Source organism: Lasioglossum baleicum, chromosome 4 (genome assembly GCF_051020765.1).
Source record: "Lasioglossum baleicum chromosome 4, iyLasBale1, whole genome shotgun sequence".
Lineage (NCBI taxonomy): Eukaryota > Metazoa > Arthropoda > Insecta > Hymenoptera > Halictidae > Lasioglossum > Lasioglossum baleicum.
Window position 1 is genome coordinate 12,198,185 of NC_134932.1, and position 17,126 is coordinate 12,215,310.

A 17,126-nucleotide genomic window follows, 5' to 3' on the forward strand; every position below is an offset into this window, starting at 1 on the left:
AATATGTTAACTTATCTTATGGGGGGCTGAACTACAGATAATTGATTAGTTATGTTCTCAGGAAACGATTCTACATGTCGAAGTAAGACGAGGTTTTTGTTACGGGTTTATTTGTACATCATTCATAATTCGAATTTCGATAATTACGGCGTTTAAGTCTGTTTAGTTAAAGCACGAAAAGTAACGTACCATGCAAGAGTTAGGAGCTTACCTTGAAGCGTTGATCCGAAACTGTCGAAGCTGCAAACTCGTTCGAACCAGTTTCTGCGAGCCAAGTGCCAAGTGCCAAGTGTCGCGATCTATACCTTGTCCAACGAGACGAGGCAGCAAAGTACCAGCGTGCATCCTTTACTGTTTACCTGGGAAAGGTATCATCAACTCTGTCGCACTCGAGCGGCTGTGTTTATGTTTACTGCCTCGTCTTGTTGGACAAGGTACAGTCAACCCTTTTAGTGCCGAACGATATGTATATCGTCGTTCACAACACTAGCGAAAAGTGCGATGGCTCCTCACTACATATTCGCAATCCGAGAGAACTCTATATGTATCTCAAAATAAATTTATAAAACGTTATAAACGGTTTAATTTCGTTGCAAAACAATTGAAAAGATTGTTTATGGATTTAACTTTTCGTTAACCACACGAATTAATAACTTTTAATTCTTCTGACGCGCGTGCCGTGCACCATTTAGTTTTGTGGTCCGATATTAGTTATGTTGTTACAAATGATTGAAAATGCAATATCTATACATACTTCATACTACGTGATCTATATAAAGCTATGGTCAAACGATGATTTTTCTTATGTGCACACAAATACTGTTTGTAAAAGAGAATTGATTTTTCTCTGTTTTTCATAATGTTTTATATTTATGTTATTCGTATGATTTTCTTTTACTTTATTCTCCCTTTATTTCGTAATATTCTCCTTTTTGAATTTTGTAAATATTATTCTTCTATTGTTTTTTATGAGCTTATCCCAAGCCTTAGGTCGGCACTTAGGTCGGTATTAGAAGGGTCAAGCTACGCTCTACAGGAGCCATAATCTCGTGTATTATTGGGTTGGCAAGAAAGTATAATAATTACGGTACTTAAGGTGAAATAGAGCCCAATTTTTTACTCCAAGCAAAATCTACTTTAATGAATAATATATTTCCCCTTTTGTTCGTTGGTCTTTTGCAAAAAAGGATAAATAAGAAAATATTTTATTGTTTAAAGTTTATCGTTTAAATAATGAGGTTTGGTTTTATTTCAGCTTAAAATACTGAAATTACTTTCAGGTCATTCCAATATATGTATAGTAAAGTCCCAATCTTTTTTTTGAAGGATGTAAAAAAATGCAATTACGCACACCCCAGAATGGGGTGGAGTAGGACTCACGTGACAGGTGATCGGTCACGCATACCCACTAAAAAACAGTCCACCCCTATACTTATCTCGCTGCGTCCGGTATAAGAGATGAGTTCGAGGGCCCGCTTCCCGCATTTCTCCTGAACCCTTGAACCTGGGCCCTTTTCCACGCATGTTTTTGGCCGTTTAGTAAAGTCCCAATCTAAGCCGATTCTCTGTCTGTGCTGCGACATACATAGTTCGGGACCGGATATGTACTATTTTTTTGTGGCCGCGTCGACCGCGCCGAACGTAGACACATGCCGCATGTAAAAACAGACCGCACGGTCGAAGGCGCAACAAAAAATAACGTATCAGTGAAACAATACTAGTGCAATAATGAAACTTCTTCATATTTGACTTATTTTCAATGAAATTCTCTCTACCAATATATTTACGACATTTTTAGGATTGAAATGACACCAAACAAGATACAATTTGGCCCGCATTTACTGTATGTATACATATGTAAAGCATAATTTATAATTTATCATATATTTAACATACGCTATATATTAGCATATGTTTACATAAACAACTTAACATCTCGAAAATATGTTTTCAAAGAATTAGACTAGAATTTTTGCAAATTAACGGAGCTACAGTCCGTTGGAGGTTTTTAAACGACTCATTTTAATCAGAAAAATGTGGCAAATATCTTGAGAAAGGTTGCATAAAAAGAAAATTGAAAATAAAATAAGTTTTGAATTTCTGCCGGGAATTTTTGAATTCTCTTTTTTTTCACTCACTGTTCTCTTCTGTCTTCATTCCCGACGTTCCCTTATTCGATATTTCTTACAGCTACGTGCCATATGGTCGACTATTTTTGGCCAATCTGCCTTTCTGGAATCTATTGTTGTATGCAGTTTTGTGGAGCAGAGGACATTTTGTTTGACCAAAGGTTCTTTGTCCCCGATGCCTTTCAACTGCTGGGACAAAATGAAAAAAATGAACCAATTAAACACCTTATCCTTTGATCTGATTAGCAACTATGTTCAATCATGTGTATAATCAGGTTTTTGAAAGAAGAGTCTCAAGAGTCCTACACTACTGATCATAATTACTGTCCATCATTCCAATCATCTTAAGCTTAGGACATGTGGACGATAGAAGCAGAGTGACAATTATAATTGTCCATTTACTCGGGTCCTTTTTGCAGAAAGAAAGCTATTGGTTATAGCTTTAGCTCTTCGCGCAAGACGCCACTTTACCAGCAAGCCTGTAAGAGGCTCTTGTCCATAAAGCCCTCGTTAAACACGTTCACTCTCCCGTGTATCAGATGTTATGCATAGTGCTCTGTCTCACTACGTCTCGCGCATTACATGCGTAGTATTGCATTTGATGTATGGTTATAATTAGACTGCAGATGTTTATGCAATTTTCAATGTTCATAATAAAATTTTAAGAGTGTGGAATCAAATGAAATCCTGGTTTTAGTGGAAACAGCCATTGCAGATCCAAATAAAAAAAATTTTTATTGAAATTTTGGGGGATTATCTTTCAACTGAAAGTATTGTCGTGCTCACGGTTTCAATAAAAAATGTCGCAGGACTGCCGGACCATGCTTATCTTGCTAGATCAATGTTTATAATCGTACTTTGTGAGCAAAAGACCGTATTTGCTATGAATTTGTCACTAAAACATGTCGACAAATTGCTCGTAAACAGATGGCTCGGAAGTGCAAAGTTTGCAGGCGCAATTCCATGGCAAATCCATGCCAAATCTATGCCAAACCCTGTCCACGTGAAGAGGGCAGGTCGGTAAAAACTAGTAGTATTAGTCGATGATGGGAGGTACAATAGAGAAATGGTAGGCGGTCGACGATAAGTGGACGTTAAAATACATAGAGCATTTTAATACTTCGTTGGCCGTGTGACTGTAGCTTATCCTAACCGCCTGGACAGTGTACGTATTAAATGAGCCTCATTTAAGCTGTGGAAACCAGGCGACCAGTTAGAGAAGGGATAAATTGACTACTGCAATTTAGGGGTTCGGTAGCCTAGCGTTAAGGTAGTCCTTGTGACAAATTAGCGAATGAGAAGAGGAGGGGGGTGTTGATAGTTTAAACTTGGTCTAGACTTTGAACTCAGGTACTCTGTAATGCAAAAGGACAAATATTCAGGTTAGGCGGCCATCTGAATAAATTATAATTGCGGAACTAGAGAGAGAGAGAGCAAACCGAGGAAAATGAGTTTTTACTAGCTTATAGTGAAAACATAAGAGTATCTACTAAAAAAATTTATTAATTTCTACTCAACATTTATTCTTCATATTATGAATATTTTAAGAAATACAGAGAAATTTATAACCAAAGACGTCGGTGACTGAAATTATCTGAAAAACTACTAAATAAGTAACAAGTAAACAATTTTTAATTTTATTCTAAGACAACAAAATTTAAAGAATTAATTAAAAAATGATTACAATTTAATTAAATCAGAACGTAAAGATCAGTTTTTAATGAATTTTAGTGGAAATTTCATCCCGATATCTCTTATGGTTGAAGAGTTATAGTAAAATGTTACGATCCAGCTCACTGTGTTCTTCGGCCGTCCGAGATTGTACATATGTATATCGCGGTGCAGCGTTCACTTTAAATAATTTTAATTTCGTCGATTTTCAAGTGTCCATCTTTTCCATGGAAGTGTAACGCTCCTAATAATCTAACCTTACTTAATAAGTAGACTGTGAATCTTTAAGCATTATAGCAAAATGGTGAATAGATGAAATACAAAATTGTTGGAAAATTAAAAAAATTCAAGACATCAATATATGATTACTCCTCTATTAAAATCATTAAGGGAAGAAATAACATTCCATTTAGTTTCTATTTCTTGCAATCGGTGCAAACAATTTTTAGTTTGCATAAAGATCCGCAGTCTACTAAGAAATATCGAAATAATCGTCAGAGTCAGTATTGTGCACAGACGATGACCGTGGAAGGGTCATATGTATAATACATCAGTGTGTCGACCTGTCTCACGCCCATTGTTATTAGCAGATTGCAGATTTCAGGGTAGTTACCGCAGAATCTTGTTATCAAAGATGGCCCATCTACAATCTAACATCCTGTGCACAAATGCTACATAATGAATTAGTAATATTGTTTAAAATTTATTAGTAATATTATTTGAATGGATGTAAAAAAATGTATTGGATATTTTCCATGTTCAATATTCTATTCATGAAAACAGGATCATCCTTTGTTATGAGTTGTATTACTGTCCTACAGTTTTCCATTCTTTTCTTCGGATTCTATTATATATTTTTGAAAATGTATGTTATGCAAAGAAAAAGCTTTGGGTACAATTAATAAAAACTTTTGAGTAGGTAGTTCATGTTTTCATCAATGAGTTTCTATGGGTCTGCACATAAGAATGTCTTTTACATACTTGTTCTCATCCGAAGGAGAATTATAATAACAATCAGCTGGTGTGCTAAACGTTTACCTCTGCTCTGCTGAATACATATACCCTATGTAGTAGATATGTCCCCTTTGTGCTGAATTATCTCGCATAAAGAAAGGTCGTGTCGCGAGCCACCGAGCTTAATAGACTATATTAAAGCATAAATGGCAGATGCATTTGGGTAGCACACCGTAACAATCCAACAAGCTATCATTCGTGATATCTCATATTCACTCGACTTTTCTTCTTCTTCATTATTTGAATTACATCTTATAAGACTGCTTATTGTGGCATAATACAGTGAAAGAACGGATAAAAAGATCTTTTTTTTGCATTTATGACAAGGAGTGTCACCCTTTTTTCATTAATTTTAAGACGAGCACTAAGAAACCGATAAGAATGAGTTTTCAGGAGCTTATAGTGAAAACATAAGAGTATCTACTCAAAACGTTGTCATTTGAAAAGAAATATCTTTTTCATCATTTATTTTGCAATCATTTTAAACAAATGCAACGTTTTCATAGCAGATAACGTTTTAAAAATTTGAAAAAATGAAGGTGTAGCCCCAAGTATTCTCTTTACGGACCTGATTTTAAAAAGGCGAACACACAGTGAGCTGTATCGAGACATTTGGTGACATTTAGTAAAATGTAGTGCAAAAATCCCGATATCTCTTATTGTTCAAGAGTTATGGTAATAACTATTCTGCGGATCTTTATGCAAAATAGAAATGTTCTGCATTGATTGTGCGAAGCAGGAATAAAATAGAAATTGATTTCATCCCTTAATGATTTGGTTACATTAAAAACAGCATTACGATATTCTTAGATTTTTCTAATCCTTTCATAAATGCATAAAGATCCGCAGTTTAGTAATAACTCTTGGCGAATAAGAGATATCGGGATGAAATTTGCACTAAATTCATTAAAAAAATGATCCCTATCTACCGATATTTATCTTGAAACTTTTCTTTATGGTATCACATCATTCAGGCGGAAAAGTCCGGAGCTTTTATGCCGTTCTTCTTGGCTTCGCGATTTTAAAGATGGCAACCCTATCTGCAAGCTGAAACAAACATAGGACGTCCTATCTTTTTGCCCCCGTTCTACATATCTACATTCTCGAGGTGGTCGACTGCGATCCCGGCGCGTCTCACCTTTCTCAAGAAGAAAGAGCACGACACGGGAATACGCGAAAATAACGAACAAAAGCAACAGCGAAAGAAAAACGTGGAGAAGGCTCGTAAAAATGTTGGTCGAACGACGCGAAGACGGTGACACCGTGGATCGTCTGAAAGGTTTAACGGCGCTTGGTGACGCGCCAGAAAACATTTAAAGGGAGCAAGACGCGCGGCGGCGCCCGTTCAGCATCGCGAAACTGGCATCCGTCACGTAGCTCGGATGAATTCGAGAATAGGATCGATTCAACGTTCAATCATTGCAACAAGCGCACCTGGAGAAAAACGATATCGCGTCGGCGCGCGTTTCAACCTCTCCTGCGCTATGTTACGTCCGTGTTAGTCACGAATGTGTCGTGGAGGGTCCTTGTCTTTAAATGGAACGTCATCACACCGGACTTATCTTTAGTTTCGCGTCTGCGAAGTGCTGTACGAGGTGTGTTCAAAAAATAACGGGAATTTTGGAATTTTGCGGGTTGTATTAGCTCGACTCACGCTAGTTTTTGTTGTTGGTAAACGTGTCTGAAAAGTTGTCGTATTCGATGTTTGATCTATTGTCAGCATTCGAGAAGGTTGCATGTGTTTTCGTACGTCCAGCGATTGTTCGTAGCCAAACAATTCATGGCTTTTGCACCACGATAATGCACCTGCTCACACTTCATTGCTTGTTCGTGAGTTATTGGTTAAAACCAACACTGTAATGACGCCCCAGCCTCCATATTCACCAGACATGGTCCCGTGTGACTTCGTTTTATTACTAAAAATATAGGGTTGTTGCTTTTCAAGTATAGACGAGATTAAAAACGCATCGCTGAAAGAGCTAAAAGCTATCCCAAACATCGAGTTCCAGAAGTGTTTCGGGGATTGGAAGAAGCGCTAGTATAAGTGTGTAATATCCAATGGCGACTATTTTGAAGGGGATAACATTCACGTAGATGAATAAATAAAATTTTTGTCCGAAAAACGAAAATTCCCGTCATTTTTTTAACACACCTCGTATACAGGATGGTCCAGTACATATTAGCACATCATTATCTCCATTGTTTTTAAAAATATGAAAAAACCTAATCTAACCGATGTGTGTCAGTATAATAGTCTTTCTTGCATGTGAACAAGTTTCAAAAATTTCAAAGTCACCTTCATTTTTGTCTATAGAAACATATGTTTTTCTATGCACTGTTCGATGAACTTCGTTATTCTTTATAGAAAAGTATTCAAAATCTCGAAATATGCAGAAATTCGTTTTCTGAAAGTTTAGACAGTTGCGTCCCTTTAAGCCACGCAGGTTCGAGACTTCATTACGAATATTATCGAAGAGGTTGATGAAACTTGCCGGCTGCTATCTGTCTTCGCTTTGCTCGCTTCTTGAGTGCATTGAAGACGAGAGAGTGTGAAACGTTGATTGCGAGTGAAATAAACAGAATGGTTTGAGCAGTTCCAAGAAATGGTAGGAATAACATCTCTGGTATCGAGCATGGGTTCTTGTCCAAAACGATGTAGAAATAGTGTAGTACATATCGTGAAATATCTCATCTGAAAATTTTCTCCAGTTTTCAGTGTGGATCCGTAAATGAGAAGAAGTATCGTTCTATGGTTCACGCCATATATTATTTTGATATAATGATATGAATGAAAATATGTTTTAACCTAAAACGTTACATATTCCATAAGAAAGTAATAAATAGACTGCGGATATTTATGCAAAATAAAAAATGTTTGCATTGATTGCAAGATACAGATTATTTAAGGTGAAACTAATACACTGGTGGCCTTAAATCTTCTTAATATGCCCACTGTTTTAAATTGTACGTACCTACCCCTTTTTGTCATAAATGCATACAATCCGCAGTCTAGTAATAAAAATCGATTTTAGTCACTATTTCGGCGTTGCTATTACACATTTCGCAAGTGTCCACATACTTTTGAGCGGTAGCGTGCGTTCTAACTTCCTATGACTTTATTTTTAATGTGGATACACCAATTGCTCTTTATTCTTTAATACCAATTGATCCCTTTCATTATCCTACGTATAAAAGTACTAACCCCAGGTCATCGAAATTTGAATACATACTTCATGAGATCCAGAAGTATATGACGCGTCATATAATTTCGAAACACCCTATAATCCAAAGTGAAGAAGTCTAAACTCGCCTTTATTCTTACCTGTGAACCTCGATTACACGATCGGGCAACTTCATCGATCGTTTGTCTTCTGTCGGCGAGCTCTCGGTGATTTGGTTAAGTTCAGGCGAGAATTCAGGGGTGTACGGGTTAGGGAAGACGTGAAGTGTCACAGCCGAGTAACGTGATCGCGCAAAATTCGGGTTCCCATTTTCAGCACGTAAATGTTAAGGTTAAAGGTAAAGATACCTGCACTGGATCGATCTAATCGCGATTGGCGTTTCCTCGACCGAAACGGCGCATCCTCGGAAAGTCATTAAGCGCATCCCCGCGTTAAGAATCGAAATTCAGGTGGTAGATAACGATTGGGCGTTCCATTGGAATTCTTTCATCAGAGATGACTTAACAGGAGCTCGAGCGCCGGCAATAATACCAGATGGTATTAAGCATCACCCGCAGTATTAATTATGCAAAGTAAGAGTTCGAGTCCAATGTTAAAAGAGTCGTCGTGCTTTTAAAAGTGTCCGAATATTACTGTGATTCATTGTATGTATATGGATATAGGAAGGAGTTGATACAAGTAATACAAGTAAACATGATTTTGTTTCGAAATTCGTTGTAAGATACAATGAGTATTACATTATTATAACTTTTCTTATGCGGGCAGAGGTATTTAGTATCAGAGTCGTCAGATGAGGGGAAAGAGTTGCCCCTTCTCTCTGCCAGTACTGGAGATACAGTCGGGCACAATATTAAGTGGACACTCTTAAAAATTGCATGATTTTTTAAAAATCAGTCCAGAGGACTTGAATTTTTTTAAGATGTTAGACAGTCTAGTTTGCTAGAGAACGAGTAAATGATAATTTGTTTAAATTGCAATTGATAGGAGTCATACAATATTTAATGTTATGTGAAATTTTGTATCTGAGCCTGTAACGATAATTTAAAAAATGCGCTTTGTAGACTCCTGTAACTCCGGTAAGCAGAATATACAACACTGTTGACAAATCGATTTGTTCATTTTAGCAAACGTTTGTAGTCCCTTAAAACACGGATGTGAATACGATTTATTTTTATGTTTCAGGTACAAATGCAAGATCACCTGGCAAAACCTCCCAGGCGGGGGCGATCGGGGCCAGGGACAGAGGGGGTAGGACAATGAAAGACTACGAGGACCAGTTAGAAGCCCTTAAAAAGGAAAACTTCAACCTGAAGTTACGGATTTATTTCCTGGAGGAACGAATGGGCATCACATCAGTGGATGAAAATGCGATAAAGAAAAATATTGAATTGAAGGTTCTTACTTTTAAAACCTTGTTTCCGCCAAATTATAAAAACATGAACTTCTTCGGAAGTTTAACTTCCCCTTCAAAAACTAAAATCTTGTACTTCTGGCACTTAGCGCTAGGCTTTTTCCCTTGATGTATCTTGAGAATCTCTTTATCATTTCTTTCAACCCCGCCTTTCCTGTAACTAATACATAATATTATGTCATCCGCGTAATTCAGGGAGTTCCAACTTGTAGCTCGCGAGTCACACGCGGCACCTTCCCCGTTTAGGTTCTTCCCCCACTCTTACAAGGGAAGGAGCCCAAGTGTCCGACTTCGGTTTTGATAATAATTTTTTGTGAGATGATGGTATATGGATCCCTAATTATGTATGCAAAATATTGGGTGTAGTTACTCAATAGTTTTAAAGATATAAACAATTAAAGTTTCATACCTTGTTGATATACCATGATACCATGATAGGTATGAGACTTTAATTGTTTATATCTTTCAAACTATTGAGTAACTACACTCAGATCCATATATGTACCATCATCTCACAAAAAATTATAAAAATCGAAGTCGGACACTTGGGGTCCTTCCCTTGTTAGACTTCATCGTAATATGTATAGTAGAACACGCATACATTCTAACCGTCGAACTTCGTCCCGTGTTTACATGCTGCACTATTTTTTTACGTTCGTCTTCCTTTGTACTTTCGGCGCGGTCGGTGCGGTACGCAGTCATAAAAAAATAGTGTCCCTCTACACGATATTTCTCCCTGCTCGGAACTGGCGATGGGAAAAATATCGCGACTGTAGTAGTCAGAAGAGGTTGGAATGGTGGGGGCCTTACGGATGTCAGAGGGGGAATCAGTTGGAACTCCTTGGCGAAAATCATAGCCCAGACCCAAAAGAGAGTTAAAATTGTAAATTTCTTAATTTTAAAGTGACAAGAACTGTCTGTCTGCTGTTAGGTCGAAAACGAATCACTGAGGAAAGAATTGGTGGAGAAGCAGGAACTTCTTAGCCAAGCAGCCAAAGCAATCCAATTAATTGAAGAGCAGAAAGAAGTATGCTCGCGTAACGAGATTCAGTATCAGCAAACGCTGGAGGCAGAACGAGAGAAGATCCGAAAATTAGAGAAAGGTCTGTGGGAGAATTATTTCAAGGCACTTGTACAGGGTGTTCCAAAAATTCCTTGAAAGTGTGCATTGACATGTTTTGTCGTTTTCCGTTTGAAATAGAATTAACGGATTACCAGGAAAAGGCAGATGCATCCATATACTACAAGCAAGCATTCGGGATCACGTCGGAAAAGGCAGTGGACACCGAGGAGAAGTTGCGACAAATGGAAGAAGTTGTTGCGTCCCTGGAGGCCGAGGTAAGATACACGATTTTAGACCTTAAGAGATCGTTTATTATTTTTTTTTTGTCACAGTAAAGACATACAATCCAAAAGACATACAAAAGACGGAAAATCCATACACTAAATAATACATAAATTAAACAAAAATAAAATTATTATATTACACATCATTGCGGAAAAAGATGTAACATAAATTTTGAAATGAAATTGTAGAACCACTCATTTTCATTGGTTTGACTTTTCCATCCAGACATTCCTCGCTACGTATCAGTACGTAGTTACTAATATTTTCTAAAATTAGTAAAGAATTCAGGGTAGAAGTTGATAAGCAAATTCAACAGTGTCCTACTTATTCTCCTCTTTACATGTATCAATACGGCACTATCACTGTTCACTTCCTTTGGTCACCGCGGAAAAAACCCCACGGTTGATAAGAAGCCGGCTATCATGACTCAGAAAAAAAAGAACAAATAATCAGTTTGTCTCCAGTCGTAGACGAGTCCACTTTAGTATCATGTCCCGCTATTAGAATATTTAAAGTTGTTCTTTCCCTTGTCTTATAATCAGCAAACAATAATAACGCTATTCCATTTTTATCATAAGTGGTATAAAGTAAGAAGTCTAACGAAATTGAATGTACAAAATTCGATCCCCTTCCAAATGCAAAACATTGAACAATTCGAAGCGAAAAGCATATAGTGCGGATAAATTCAATGGTTTTACCCTGTACAATATACAGGTGGAACAGGTGACATCAAGCTTGAACGAAGAACGTGGCTGGACGCAAGAGCTCGAGACCGAGAGGGATGAGCTCAGAGATCGTTTGGAGGTTGAGGCGCGTGTGAAAGAAAACTGGGCGGCGGAAAGGCTGCAAGAGTCGGAGAGTCTGCGGGAGAAGGTGAAAGAACTGGAGGAGGAGCTTCTGAAAAAGGACGTCGACCTGCAACAGTGTAGAAACGATCAGACCGAGACGAAAAGGTTGAACAAGGAGCTGAACGCGCAGCTGGAGAACAAGTGTCAAACGTTCGACGAGCTGAACGCGGTTGCAGAGAAACGCAAGAAACAAATCGACCAGTTGAGGACGTCGATAAAGAGCAGAGACGACGCTTTGACAGACCTTAATAATAAACATCGCTCCTTGCTCTCTCAGGTGATATTTCACTTCTTTCTGTCCGATCACCATTGACCCCTTGCCATATTTTGACGAGACAGACTTGTGATGAAGATTTGAACAAAGTCTAGCAAAAATGAATGTTACGCGTTTCTTTTTAGATGGAATAAAATTTGATTCGTTTGTAATCAATATCTAGGCATTCAAATAAATGTAGCCATACAGAAAAAATATAAATTTTCTTTTCCCTTCTACGACATTTTTGTGGATAAAGACTAACTGTAAAGAAAATGGTACGGCAAGGGGTTAATCACTACATATGTACAGTAAACTCTTCGCCATATCAGCATACAGGGTGAGGCACCTAAGACTCTCTCTCTCTCTTACACCGAAAATATGTCATTCCACTTTTAAAAAACCGACGATGACCTTGAAATATCGGAAAATATGACCTAAAAAAACTTCTCCCCACTTCGCTCCACTGAACCAAACATCTTCTGCCTGAAACGTTTTCTTGTATTACTAGAAGCAACGGAGATATTTTGGGTGTAAGTTTTAGGTGCCTCACCCTGTAGATATTCTATGAATGATGATTCGATACGTTCAATTGGGTGTCTCGTGACTTTTAACCATAGTCCAATCGATTTTGATTGCAGTTCGAGAATGGTTATGTCAAACGATCAATACCCAGCAGTTCGTCGGGAATGAAATTAATTGACGAACCATTACAATCGAGACTAGGACAGAAATTGACCAACGCTGATGGTTTGACGATAAGAGAGAACGTTTGTCTCGATTGGGAACCGAACAGGGAAAGGTCGCCGCGGTCAAAGTCGCCGACAGACACTCCCAATGGCGAGACAAAATCCGCAAGGGATCTAGTGAAGGTTTGTACCACTTAATAATTATCATTAGTCTGCGGATTGTGTGCATTTATCATGATTTGACTTTGATAACACTTTGTAGACTTGTGAAACAGCAAAAACAATAGTCACGTATTTTTTTAGCTGTAAAAATGCAATTTTTAAAGAAATGAAACCCTAAAAAGCACTAATTGGGAAACGATTAAAGATAAAATAGAATGGCCCACATTTACATACTGTGTTTAATTTAATTACTACAATAATTAAGATATTTGTTCACGATATAAGTACAAAGGATTCATGAAAGAAACATTTGAGGAATAATATTGTTATAGCAGATAAAACAAGTTAGAAAAAAATATTTACGATAAAAATGCACGTGATATTATGGCGACTTTCTTATAAGTTGCGTCAGTAGGGTATACAGAAATTGTTTGATTCGTCAATAATTCGTCAACAATGAAACTTACAATTTTTTGAGATATTTGACTTCATTTATCCAATTGATTTTGCTATGAAACATAATCTGAATGCTATAAAGAATGATGAAATATGATCATTCATTTATCGGAATTTATCGTATTGATTTTGCTATGAAGCAGAGACTAAATCAAGCATAAAAAATTGGGCATTCAATAGTTTGTTCCAGGATAGACCACCGTACATGTTTTTAGGTATTAATGCGATACGTTTGTTCTGTATGTTTGCTGTAGGAGCTAGAAGAGAAGGATAACGAGATAAAGCGTCGCCAAGAGAAGAACAAGCAACTTGTGCTAAAGCTGTGCAACATGCAAAAGCAGGCGGAGAACGCGGACTATAAGCTGAAAAAGTTAGAAACCGACCACGAGAAGGCGATTAAGACTATCCAAGGCTTCATGGAGAGGCAACAACAGCTAGAACAAAGCAAACTAATGAAAGAGCAAAAGATCATGGAATTGGAAATTGAATTGAACCGGCTACAGGAAGGGGAGAACACGGGCATGCGAAGGGACAGAAGAGACGATTACAATCCCAGCAATCAGGTCGACATCATGATTTTTCATTTGTGCTCCATTGTCTCTGCGTTTCTGAATCCACCTCCTGTAACTAGAAGTTGTTCCATTGCTTCGAAATTGGCTGCATTGCACTGTGCATACTCTCACTTTTTTTTCTCTTACTAATCAATGGACAGTGGATCATTATGCAAAATAAAAATTTTCTACTTGAATTGCAACATACTGAAACAAAATAGAGATTTATTTTCTGTCTAAACATGTTCCTAAACATGTTCAATAGGTTAAAAATAATGTAACAGCATTTTTTAATGTTTTTACCGCTTTAAATTACACGTACACATTTTTCTCATACGTGCATAAAGTCCGCTGTCTACTAATCAAAAATAAAATTTGGCCATAGTTTATGACAAAAATGAGTAGGTGTAATTCAAAACAGGAAAAAGATTAAACGAGTTTAACAATGCCGATATACTATTTTTAACACATAAAAATCATTAATGAGGAAAATAAATTTTTACTTAGTTCCTGTAGCTTGCAATTGATGTATAAAAATTTTATTTTGCATAAAGACCCGCAGTCTAGTTATAATCGGTATGAAAACAAATTTTACGAATCAGACTGCGAATTCAGAAACGCAAGGACGGGATCCTTGCCTCTTTACAATGCGTTCTACATAGAATGATAGCCAAGTCACGGAGCTGCTTAGCTTTATTATCAAGCGTTTCTCTTTCTTTCAGAGTCACTGAATTCACCTAACATCTACTTCTACTTCTGCTTTTCTGCTTTACTGACAACATCACTCTCACTGCATGACACCTATCGCCTTGGGGTACCGTTGGCTATTCTTTTTTTTTTTTGCATATCTTGATGACGTACAGTACAGTTACGACAATCATTCTGCATTTTTAACGAACTCGACTAATATTGTCAGATGTACGGAGAGAAACTTTTAACCATGATTTGTCAGCTTCGAATAACATATTTTTTTTTAATTTTTGGCAATCATACGTCTTTCAGTTTGATTGTTTTCTAGACTCCGTCCGTTTCGAAGAAACATTACGCGATTCCTTTCTGCTTTTATTCCTTTATTGTTTTCTGTTATGGAGTAACAGATTTTTGTGTATATGTATATATTTCGGCACGGATTTCTTGTGTTGGTGCATGTATATAAAACGCAGTTTGTATATATATAATGCAGTTACTGGTTATGTATAGGGAAGAGAGAGATGGCAACTTCAGATTTTATATTTATATTCATTTATTTATATATATTAGTAGTCGTAAAATACAATTTCAGTTGTACAAGTGCTCTGTCAACCCTAAATACATATATAACCGTTTCTGTATAGTGTTTCCTAGAACCAAATGAAATATTAATAAATTTTTATACAATCTTTTACAACACACAACGTTGATTCACAATGATATATTCGTTCTCTGAACCGTCTGACCACAACACACTTCTACATCTTCCAGTACACACCTAAATGAACGTTCTGTCACAATTGAAGATTGACGAGGTAATCAGTAAGATGTTGTTAAAGTTTACAATGAATAAATGAATGATTCATTTTGCGTCTGTGAATTGTCTGATTGTCTGATTTCGCTCGAGTCTTGGTAGTTAATGATGAATTCTTGAAGTTGTGAAATTAAAAGAATGCATTCTGTTTCGTGCAGATTTCTTTATATCAGTATACATAGAAGTATTACAAAGGGTCTTGAACACAATTTTAGACTCAGATGAGTCTGCTTCATGGACCAAATTATTGCATATACGAGGGTGGAACGGAAAAAACAAAATTGTACGATTATTATTTAGTAGTGAAATAAAGTGGACTTTTATCAGTTCAGATTAAGTTTGCACAAGTTGGGTTGTGTCAGATAAATTTTTCAGAGGCCGGAAGAGACTTGAACGACACCGTGAAACACAAAGTGTTTAAGGATGTTCCGGAGGTACAATGGGAGACGAAAGTACAAGAAATTCAAAATCCATCGATATATTGGCAATGAAAGCCATTCATGAGTATATTTTTTTTTGGAGTTTCTAGTTGCATTTTTTCAAGGTTTAAATAGGGTTTGAAGTGGAATTTAATGAATTCTCCATAAGAAGACGTGTTAAAATGTGCAAACTTTAAGTTGCTATAATTCTTAAACGGTGCAGTGAATCGAACCCAAACTTTGGTAATCGCATTAATTTAGTAAGAATTATATCTTGTCAAATTTCCAAAAATTTTGTTGCGTTTTTATATACCTCCAGAACATCCTTAATGCAGGTACCTTTCGATTACTGTCTCCTTAGTGGTTAATTAGACGAATACCATTTCCTAGGCGCTTAAAGGTCGTACACCCGCTACGTAGGTCTACATACTTCCATTAAAATGCATTGAAGAATATCTGTCTGGTCTAAATCGTATAAATAGTATAAATCGACGTTAATCCTGCAAAATTGAGTTTCATTGTCTGAAAGAAGGAAGTGCAGCATTATTCCTTGAACAACAGCACCCTGACTGGCTAATAGTCTTCGGCCTCGAGAAGACTATGGCTCGGGACTGTCGGCGACCGTCAGCGTCGTTGAAACCGGCCCACACGAAAATTCCGTTTTAAACGAGCGCGAATTGTCGAACACACTTAATAAAATCGAATGAGGAGTTGGGCTCGGCTCGTTAGGGATCGAGCTGTCGAGCGATTTTCGTGGAAGACCGGGAGCACCGGCGGCATCGTATATCCCAGAGATACCAAACCGAAGACATGCCTTTCGTCTAATAATAGAGACAGTCTGCTCGCGAAGTCTACGCGATCCGTTCTCGGCAGTCTTCGCACGAAAATCCACCTCGACCGGATCAACCACCGTGGTCTCCGCCACGACGAACGACAATAACATTAGAAAAAAGAAAAGGAAACACGACTAAACTTCGATCGACACATTTCCCGACTCTCGAGCACGCATCGAGAGACGTTCTTTGAATTTTTCTTCTGATTTTTCGACTTGAAACGACACTCGACTTCCCTCGGTATTATTTGAAAGAGAACTGTCACGGTTTTCACTCTTTTCGAAAGTAATTTTTCCAACGAAGTAAACGACCCCCGACGAGATTTCCACGCGGAACACGTGCGACTATTTCACGAGACATAGCTGACAGAGCGACGATTCTTCGCGATCTCACAACCGTTCGATCGAACCAGAAGAATTCGGAGATTAACTCTCGAAGAGACACGTCGCTGTTGTGCTTACACGGGTATTCGCCAGTGCTAACTGTACCGTAGCATTCGAGCCGAGTACACCGGGTTCAAGTTCAATTTTCATTCGTTGTATCGAACGGATAGCGAACAATCGATAACAATGTTCTCCTGTTTATGTGCTTCGGTGAGAATGGAGGTAGGTGTTGATATCTCAAGTGTTTCGTCTTCGAAGGTTCCGAATGTGTGT

The 17,126-nt window shown here is 37.6% G+C and overlaps 1 protein-coding gene across 5 annotated transcripts in view; it reads left to right on the forward strand.

The window, feature by feature from the left end:
• Cnn (phosphodiesterase 4D interacting protein centrosomin) overlaps positions 1 to 17,126 on the forward strand; it is a 51,601-nt gene that overhangs the window by 27,188 nt on the left and 7,287 nt on the right. For 4 of the 5 annotated variants that reach the window (XM_076422589.1, XM_076422592.1, XM_076422588.1 and 1 more), the window contains 6 exons: positions 9,179 to 9,390; positions 10,339 to 10,510; positions 10,609 to 10,745; positions 11,470 to 11,880; positions 12,498 to 12,728; positions 13,418 to 13,726. In XM_076422589.1, the coding sequence (XP_076278704.1) occupies positions 9,179 to 9,390; positions 10,339 to 10,510; positions 10,609 to 10,745; positions 11,470 to 11,880; positions 12,498 to 12,728; positions 13,418 to 13,726 (1,472 nt within the window). Of the gene's footprint in view, positions 1 to 1,356; positions 8,569 to 9,178; positions 9,391 to 10,338; positions 10,511 to 10,608; positions 10,746 to 11,469; positions 11,881 to 12,497; positions 12,729 to 13,417; positions 13,727 to 17,126 lie in introns of those variants that run through there. The other variant, XM_076422591.1, reaches the window with a different exon arrangement.